The sequence below is a fragment of the Drosophila ananassae genome, unplaced genomic scaffold, assembly GCF_017639315.1.
Source record: "Drosophila ananassae strain 14024-0371.13 unplaced genomic scaffold, ASM1763931v2 tig00000015, whole genome shotgun sequence".
Classification (NCBI taxonomy): Eukaryota; Metazoa; Arthropoda; class Insecta; order Diptera; family Drosophilidae; genus Drosophila; species Drosophila ananassae.
The window spans coordinates 226,520-235,271 of record NW_025319112.1 but is presented as its reverse complement, the minus strand read 5'-3'; the positions used below and the strand labels follow the sequence as shown (position 1 = coordinate 235,271).

At 51.2% G+C, this 8,752-nt stretch overlaps 1 protein-coding gene and 1 long non-coding RNA gene across 2 annotated transcripts; both read left to right on the top strand.

Moving 5' to 3' along the window:
- The first annotated feature begins 885 nt into the window (after window positions 1–885).
- Window positions 886–1,627, top strand: LOC116655404. The gene is made up of 2 exons (XR_004310503.1): window positions 886–1,257; window positions 1,314–1,627. It is a non-coding gene; the product is annotated as an uncharacterized LOC116655404 (long non-coding RNA).
- Window positions 1,628–3,049: 1,422 nt separating this feature from the next.
- On the top strand, window positions 3,050–5,503 carry LOC116655405. The gene is made up of 2 exons (XM_032453266.2): window positions 3,050–5,133; window positions 5,190–5,503. The coding sequence occupies exon 1, from the start codon at window positions 3,576–3,578 to the stop codon at window positions 4,371–4,373; it is 798 nt and encodes a 265-aa protein (XP_032309157.1). The 5' UTR covers window positions 3,050–3,575; the 3' UTR covers window positions 4,374–5,133; window positions 5,190–5,503.
- The last annotated feature ends 3,249 nt before the right edge of the window (window positions 5,504–8,752 follow it).

Below are 8,752 nucleotides of genomic sequence, written 5' to 3'. Positions count from 1 at the left end.
CTCCCAAAGCTTGCGCCCGGCAGGTCGTGTGGTCTTGGTGCCTGGCACCGAAGCGGCTCACGGTTCCCTTCGTTCGGACTCACGGACTCTGGTTGCGGGGCCTGTGTTGACGCTGCCGTCGTCTGCGCTGGTCTTCTGCTGCCGCTGCTCGGTCGCCGCCGCTCCCTCGTCGTGGCCACTCCTCTGACGCTGATGCCCCCTCGTCGATGCTGCTGCTTCCTCGTTGTCGCCATCGCTCCCTCGTCGATGCTGCTGCTTCCTCGTTGTCGCCGTCGCTCCCTCGTCGTCGCGTCTGCTGTTGCTGCTCCTCCTTTATGGGTGCCGTGGACCTTCGGAATCTTTGGCCCGCTGCACTTGCCCTTTCGCCGTGGCCAGCACCTAATCCGTGTTAACAGGCCGAGTGGCTCGCCTCCCAGGCATACGCCGGGCAAGATACGCTCCTCGCTGCTTAGCGGCCGGATCAGGGCACGAAGGGCTTTCCTAGCGCACCGGACACGCCCCCGGTCGCGTTCGCCACTCACCTCCAAACTCCTGCGTGCCTACGCCCCGCAAGATATATGGTGGGTCAGAGGTTTGGGCGTCGCGTCTCCTTTGACTCCAGGTGATACGCTGTGCATACGCTCCAGCGCCTGGATCAGGAATGATGGCCCTTCTACTTCACATGTTTTGCATGGGTCCCTAGAAAGGGTTTTGTTAGCGAAGTCGTTCGTAAGCGTTCGATCAAAAAATGTCGCATATTGGCCCAAACATTACTTGACTGAGGGTCACGAATGAACTTCATTACTAAAGATCTTGCTCAACGCTTACAGATCCATAGGGAGGAATCGTATATCAACTTGCTTGGAATTGGCCAATCTAAATCACAAGTAAAGAAAAAGATGTAACGTCGGCGATAGGTCGACCGGGTTGGCAGCCTGGGGGGGTGCGGTGTTTCAGCCTTTCTGGCAGCCCGATCGCGTAATAGGACCCTATTCAGCGTTTCGTGGAGGATCTGATCGATCTGGTAACGCGCTCAAAGCTAAGGTTAGGAAACCGCGTGGGAGTGGCGTTCTTTTTGATTTTAACCACGAAACAAGCAAGTTCGTGCAAGAAAGGAGAAGCATCCGGAAATTTTCGAGCAACTGCAGCGTAGTTTTACCCGCTGAGGAATCATCGTGCTGGTGCAGGACCAGCAGGCATACAGAAAGAGGGCCACAAGCGGCAATTTGGTGGTGTACGTACTGCTCAGTCAAGGCAGGGCGCGATCGTAGAAGCTAGGTGAGTTTTAAGACTGGTCATGGTTATGCGAGCCTGACGTAGGTGTTTTCGTTTAGCTAGGTCAGGGGTACCAGCGTGCGAGCTAGACCCCTGGTGGCAGAGAGGCATAGTGCGAGCAACGCTTGGCCAGAAGAAGAAGAGAAGAGCGGGTCACAGTTGCGGCGCGAATCTCTCAGTCAGGCCGCCCACGAGGCGGGGCTGAGGGGAGTCATCAAAACCAAGTAGGAGCTGGAGATACCGTGAGCTCGACCTGAAGTGAAGCAATCGGAGCGTTCGCGACGCTTTAAGGGGCGCTCCGCCAGAGATCCGGATAGGGTTCGGCCCTAACCTCACAGGAGTCGCCGTAAAGTAGGCGCCATCCTGGAGCAGTGACGAAGGACGGAGTGCTGGCGGCGCTTTAAGCAGCACCACGCCGATCGCAGGAGCCGCCGTGCAGTAGGCGTCGTCCTGGAGGAGTAAAAACAAGGACGGAGTGCTGGCGGCGCTTTTAAGAAGCACGCCGTTGAACGGAGGAGTCGCCGCAAAATAGGTGAGCTCCTTTAGGAGCAGTAGCGGGAGCGGAGCGCTGGCTGAGCTTTAAAGGAGCGTTCCGTTATCCGGAGGAGCAGGCGTGGACTAGCCTTCAGCCGTAGGATAAGAAGCAGGGACAGGGCGCTTGCGGCGCTTTCAAGAAGCGCTTTGTCGATCAGGAGAGCGGAGAGACTCGACCGGCTGATGGCCTAACGGTGCCGGAAGAGGAGGAGAAGAAGTAGTGGGCGAAGATTTCGCGTCAGAGCTCTGCCACTGGCTGTATGTTTTGTTGTTGGCATTGTTGACGGGTTAGGCAAAGGCCCTCCCGAATTACATATTATCTTTTCCAGCCTCGAGTAGTGGAAGCGCTTCAACGACTCGTCGCGGATGTATTGAGTGAGTAATCCTAAATCTATGCCAAGCCAGCAGAAGTGATACGGAATTCTCCGATCAGTATTTTCCTCGTTTTCCGAGTTCCAGCCCAAGAGGCTTCACCGGTCATACAGTCAACCCCACGCGTGGCCTTTGTAGTAGCGCTCTCTTAGTAGCTAAAATCTGTTGTCATGATATTGAACGCGAGTCCGCAAATCCTGCCAAGTCGAATATACATTTAAGTTCTCTAATCTTTAGCAATAAGGTATTATTAAGCATAGTCAGAAAAATCATACATTGGAAGATTAGAATAGTTAGGAAGCTAGGATAAGGATGTCATCTAGAATTTTAAGGTCTTTTGTTAAGGAATAAAACAATGAAGTTTATAATGGAGTAAGAAAACATATTTCGCCTCGTTGGGGTCGCCACCGCCCTGCCACCAACCTATGCCATGTGCCTTCTTGGGGGATCTCCGAAGGATCCTAATATACTCTGGTCTGAGGAGCTCAGGTTTGACCCACGCTGTTCGTGGGGTCGCGCACGCATCATTATCGATTCAATTTATGATTCCCGAGGCAGCATCGAGGGGAGAGAAGGGGGTGTTCCAGAACCCACCCACTAGCCGGCGAGATCTGGCCGGACACAGCGTGCAGCTCCCTCCTCTCGTCCGATATGTCCAGAGATGCCACCTCACTGTTCGTTACAGTTATAATTATCTTAATCATAAATTTATCTGGCGCCCAACTAAGTGGCCATGTTTTTAGCATGGTTAGACGCAGCCATGTTTTGCGGACAAGTTTTTTTCGGCTGGTTACAGTGGCATGGCAGTAACCAGACCAAAACCCTCAGCAGTGGCGCGGGTACCGCTCGGAATTCTACACTCAGAGGAGAGAGTAGACCACAGTGCCTCGCAACCACAGCAATAGTTTCGTGTAGAGTTTAGCAGGACGGATTCTCGCAGGACTTTAGCAGGGGATAGGACCCAGCTGACCACGAGTTTCGGATAGCAGGCTGCTACAATGACGAAGGGACGGGAGAGACAGTGCCACAGTCGTTTGGAACAGCAGTATCAGTTAGCGGACTGATATCTGACCAAGCCTGTAAATTGGCAGCTAAATCCCGTCATCCCCTAGGAGAGCAGAAGGACGCTCGGAGTTCATTCGTAACAGGCACGAAATGACCACGTCCAAAGGGTTTCAGCTTATAGATCGCAGGCCTGGAAGTTAGCAGGACGGGCGACAAAGAGCTGGAAAGGGGAGTTTTCTACGAGCGAAATTCCAGAACGGAATTAGGTGAGAAGCAATGGCGAAGAGAAGAAGAATGTTAGGCAGCGTGCATGGCGGTAGGCAGGCTAAAGACGAAGGCGAAATTCAGTTTTAGAGTTTCGGTATTTGTGAAGCGAGCATTTTTTAGGTTAGGCAAGAAAGAAAGAAAGGATGAACCCGGCAGAGGCAGAGAAGGGGGCAGCGACTCCCAAAAAGGGGTCCATCTGCACACTATGTAATAAAGAAAGGACAACCGGCAGAGCCAGGACCAAGTGCGGACACGTGTTCCACAAGGCGTGTATAGCAACACACGCTAAATCGAAGCTGTCATGTCCGACGTGCAAGGTAGCGTGTTTTGAGAAAGCACAGGCGGCCGGCGTCAGGACTGGCGCAAGTACAAGTCAGCTGACTCGCAGGGGAGATTCACCCTGTGGGACCAGCCAAGCGAGCTCTCAAGCAGAGTCGGCAGGAGGCACAGCGGTATTGTGTTCGATTGTATCCCAATTAATCAGCGCTATGCAGGCGACGCTGCTGGAACAACTGTCAGAGCGAATAGACGAACGGTTCCACCAAAGGGCGCAATCAGAGAGCCAACTTTCCAAACCAGGTTGGGGGAAGACGGCTTCTTTCGGTGAAACTCAGAGACAGGAAGACAGAAGCTCCCACAAAGGTTACGGGCACAACAGATCAGTAGCGGAAGTAGGAAGCGACTTGGAATGGGAAGAGGCCCAAGAATTCTCAGGTGATGAAGCGGGTGAAGTGGAGGCAGTGGCTCTTATCTGCTGGAATTGCAGGAAAGAGGGTCACAGGTACCACGACTGCGCGGGCAAGCGGAAAGTTTTCTGTTTTGGGTGCGGAGCACCAAATGTTTACAAACCATCGTGTCCGAAGTGTCTAAAAAACGGGAGAGCGAACGCGCCGGATCGTCCAACTCAGCGCGTTCCGTCAGGAGTAAACAAGGACAAGTAGGAAATGAGTTCAGAGAAGAGTTTAATAGGTCTAAGGTAGAATGTAAGTATAGGTCAAGGAATTCTAATAGGATAAGGCGCTATTGGCAGATGATGAAGACGAAAGAAACAATGAAGTACAAGACCTCAGACAGACGTCCTTTTGCCGAGGTCTGATTATTTGGAGAGGTAGTTTTAGGACTATTGGATACTGGTGCAGTAGTTAGCTGTATTGGAGGGAGTTCGGAGGAGACCGGAAAGGCTACCTACGAGCGGTAGGATAAGCAAGGGCGAGCGATAGGCACCTATCATGTCAAAGAGGTGAAACAGTAGTTCTCGCCTCCGTGATTGAGCTAAACAGGATCGTTTGAGATCCTGTTCTAGCTCTTGAGAAGGGGGCATTTTGTAACGTCGGCGATAGGTCGACCGGGTTGGCAGCCTGGGGGGGTGCGGTGTTTCAGCCTTTCTGGCAGCCCGATCGCGTAATAGGACCCTATTCAGCGTTTCGTGGAGGATCTGATCGATCTGGTAACGCGCTCAAAGCTAAGGTTAGGAAACCGCGTGGGAGTGGCGTTCTTTTTGATTTTAACCACGAAACAAGCAAGTTCGTGCAAGAAAGGAGAAGCATCCGGAAATTTTCGAGCAACTGCAGCGTAGTTTTACCCGCTGAGGAATCATCGTGCTGGTGCAGGACCAGCAGGCATACAGAAAGAGGGCCACAAGCGGCAATTTGGTGGTGTACGTACTGCTCAGTCAAGGCAGGGCGCGATCGTAGAAGCTAGGTGAGTTTTAAGACTGGTCATGGTTATGCGAGCCTGACGTAGGTGTTTTCGTTTAGCTAGGTCAGGGGTACCAGCGTGCGAGCTAGACCCCTGGTGGCAGAGAGGCATAGTGCGAGCAACGCTTGGCCAGAAGAAGAAGAGAAGAGCGGGTCACAGTTGCGGCGCGAATCTCTCAGTCAGGCCGCCCACGAGGCGGGGCTGAGGGGAGTCATCAAAACCAAGTAGGAGCTGGAGATACCGTGAGCTCGACCTGAAGTGAAGCAATCGGAGCGTTCGCGACGCTTTAAGGGGCGCTCCGCCAGAGATCCGGATAGGGTTCGGCCCTAACCTCACAGGAGTCGCCGTAAAGTAGGCGCCATCCTGGAGCAGTGACGAAGGACGGAGTGCTGGCGGCGCTTTAAGCAGCACCACGCCGATCGCAGGAGCCGCCGTGCAGTAGGCGTCGTCCTGGAGGAGTAAAAACAAGGACGGAGTGCTGGCGGCGCTTTTAAGAAGCACGCCGTTGAACGGAGGAGTCGCCGCAAAATAGGTGAGCTCCTTTAGGAGCAGTAGCGGGAGCGGAGCGCTGGCTGAGCTTTAAAGGAGCGTTCCGTTATCCGGAGGAGCAGGCGTGGACTAGCCTTCAGCCGTAGGATAAGAAGCAGGGACAGGGCGCTTGCGGCGCTTTCAAGAAGCGCTTTGTCGATCAGGAGAGCGGAGAGACTCGACCGGCTGATGGCCTAACGGTGCCGGAAGAGGAGGAGAAGAAGTAGTGGGCGAAGATTTCGCGTCAGAGCTCTGCCACTGGCTGTATGTTTTGTTGTTGGCATTGTTGACGGGTTAGGCAAAGGCCCTCCCGAATTACATATTATCTTTTCCAGCCTCGAGTAGTGGAAGCGCTTCAACGACTCGTCGCGGATGTATTGAGTGAGTAATCCTAAATCTATGCCAAGCCAGCAGAAGTGATACGGAATTCTCCGATCAGTATTTTCCTCGTTTTCCGAGTTCCAGCCCAAGAGGCTTCACCGGTCATACAGTCAACCCCACGCGTGGCCTTTGTAGTAGCGCTCTCTTAGTAGCTAAAATCTGTTGTCATGATATTGAACGCGAGTCCGCAAATCCTGCCAAGTCGAATATACATTTAAGTTCTCTAATCTTTAGCAATAAGGTATTATTAAGCATAGTCAGAAAAATCATACATTGGAAGATTAGAATAGTTAGGAAGCTAGGATAAGGATGTCATCTAGAATTTTAAGGTCTTTTGTTAAGGAATAAAACAATGAAGTTTATAATGGAGTAAGAAAACATATTTCGCCTCGTTGGGGTCGCCACCGCCCTGCCACCAACCTATGCCATGTGCCTTCTTGGGGGATCTCCGAAGGATCCTAATATACTCTGGTCTGAGGAGCTCAGGTTTGACCCACGCTGTTCGTGGGGTCGCGCACGCATCATTATCGATTCAATTTATGATTCCCGAGGCAGCATCGAGGGGAGAGAAGGGGGTGTTCCAGAACCCACCCACTAGCCGGCGAGATCTGGCCGGACACAGCGTGCAGCTCCCTCCTCTCGTCCGATATGTCCAGAGATGCCACCTCACTGTTCGTTACAAAGATTCACACCGTGGTGAAGTCGAGAATCAATGGAAGCGAGTTTCCGTTCAACTTTTGGATTTTAAAAACAAAACAATTTCAGGCTATCACCCTGACCAGTCAGAGATTGGACTAAAGAACTTGCCATTAGCAGATCTATATTTTTATAAACCTCAGCGGATAGATATGTTTATTGGAGCTGGGTCATAATTCGAAATTTTCTCCGTTGGTCAAATAAAGCAAGGTCTGAACCATCCCTTACTTATAAAAATGCTCCTTGGATGGATAGTATCGGGAAAATATATGGAAAATTCCTAAACTCTTCTACACCCGGTCTCTAGCATTGCCAAGAAGAAATATTAGAATCAATAGTTCATATTATATTAGTTTATATTATTATTAGTTTATATTATATTTATCTATTAGAATCAATCAATGTCGTTTTTGACATCCATATAGAAATGTTTACTTTGTTGATGGTAATTTGTTGATGGTGAGTCCAACAATTCAGGAAGAGCTATGCTCAACTCTTCTTCGGTTTCGGCTAAAAAATCCTCTTTGATATCTTTTCATTTCAAAAGATGTATCGCCAAGTAATGGTATATGAAGCAGATAGGCGATACCAGTTCATAGTGTGGAAAAACACCCATCTGAGTTCTTAAAATTCTGCAAGCTCAGCATCTATAGGTGTGGCACTACACCAGACCCACTCCTGGCCATAAGGTGTTTAAAGAGGTTGAGTGAATCCGCGAAAAATACAATCCCTTGATCTACTAAATTAGGTTGCGTGGAGGAGCTAAGACACTTAAGTCTGAAGTAACTCAGGTTCTTCACAACGCTGGGTTTAATTTGAGTAAGTGGTTTTCAAACTCGCCTGAAGTTACTGCATCCGAGAGCACCGTTAAGCCAATAACACTTTCGGACTCAAAGCTAACTAAAGCATTAGGATTCGCTTGGGTTCCTAAAGATGACGTACTTAAATTTGAAATTGATACTTCAGTCTTGGGTCAAAGGGCGACTAAGCGGAATATTTTTCGGTGAAATCAAAGCTATTCGACCTCCTTGGCTTATTAAGCCCGATTCTTATTAAAGGAAAGATCCAGTTGCAGGAACTTTGGCTTAATAAGCAATATGGGGATGAGTCGATTCCACTGCACTTGGAAACCGCGTGGAACAAAATTCAGCTTGCCTTGTCACAGTTAGAAACTATCTCAATACCGAGATTTGTGATGAGTGAGCCAATGTCACCAATTGAAATTCATGCCTTCAAGGTAGTAAAGTCTCATTGTTGACTGCAAAGTCGAAAGTTGCGCCGCTCAAGACAAAGACGCTTGTAACGAACTGTTTTTGCTATATTTCGTTCGCAACAAATGCCGCGATTAGCTCACAGAGGTTGAGGGTACGTTCCACCGAATTTAGAGATTCGACGTGATTGCCCGAGCCCAGAAATAACACGGTATGCTTCGTTTAATACAAATCCATCCTATTATGTTAAGTTGACAAAATGGTGAATCTCACCGGGTGCTTGGCTCAGCCGACCGACCGCTCGCCCTCCCGTCGATCCCCGATTCTTGCTCCGGGTTGGTGCCAATACACACGCCCTCCCAAAGCTTGCGCCCGGCAGGTCGTGTGGTCTTGGTGCCTGGCACCGAAGCGGCTCACGGTTCCCTTCGTTCGGACTCACGGACTCTGGTTGCGGGGCCTGTGTTGACGCTGCCGTCGTCTGCGCTGGTCTTCTGCTGCCGCTGCTCGGTCGCCGCCGCTCCCTCGTCGTGGCTGCTCCTCTGACGCTGATGCCCCCTCGTCGATGCTGCTGCTTCCTCGTTGTCGCCATCGCTCCCTCGTCGATGCTGCTGCTTCCTCGTTGTCGCCGTCGCTCCCTCGTCGTCGCCTCTGCTGTTGCTGCTCCTCCTTTATGGGTGCCGTGGACCTACGGAATCTTTGGCCCGCTGCACTTGCCCTTTCGCCGTGGCCAGCACCTAATCCGTGTTAACAGGCCGATTGGCTCGCCTCCCAGGCATACGCCGGGCAAGATACGCTCCTCGCTGCTT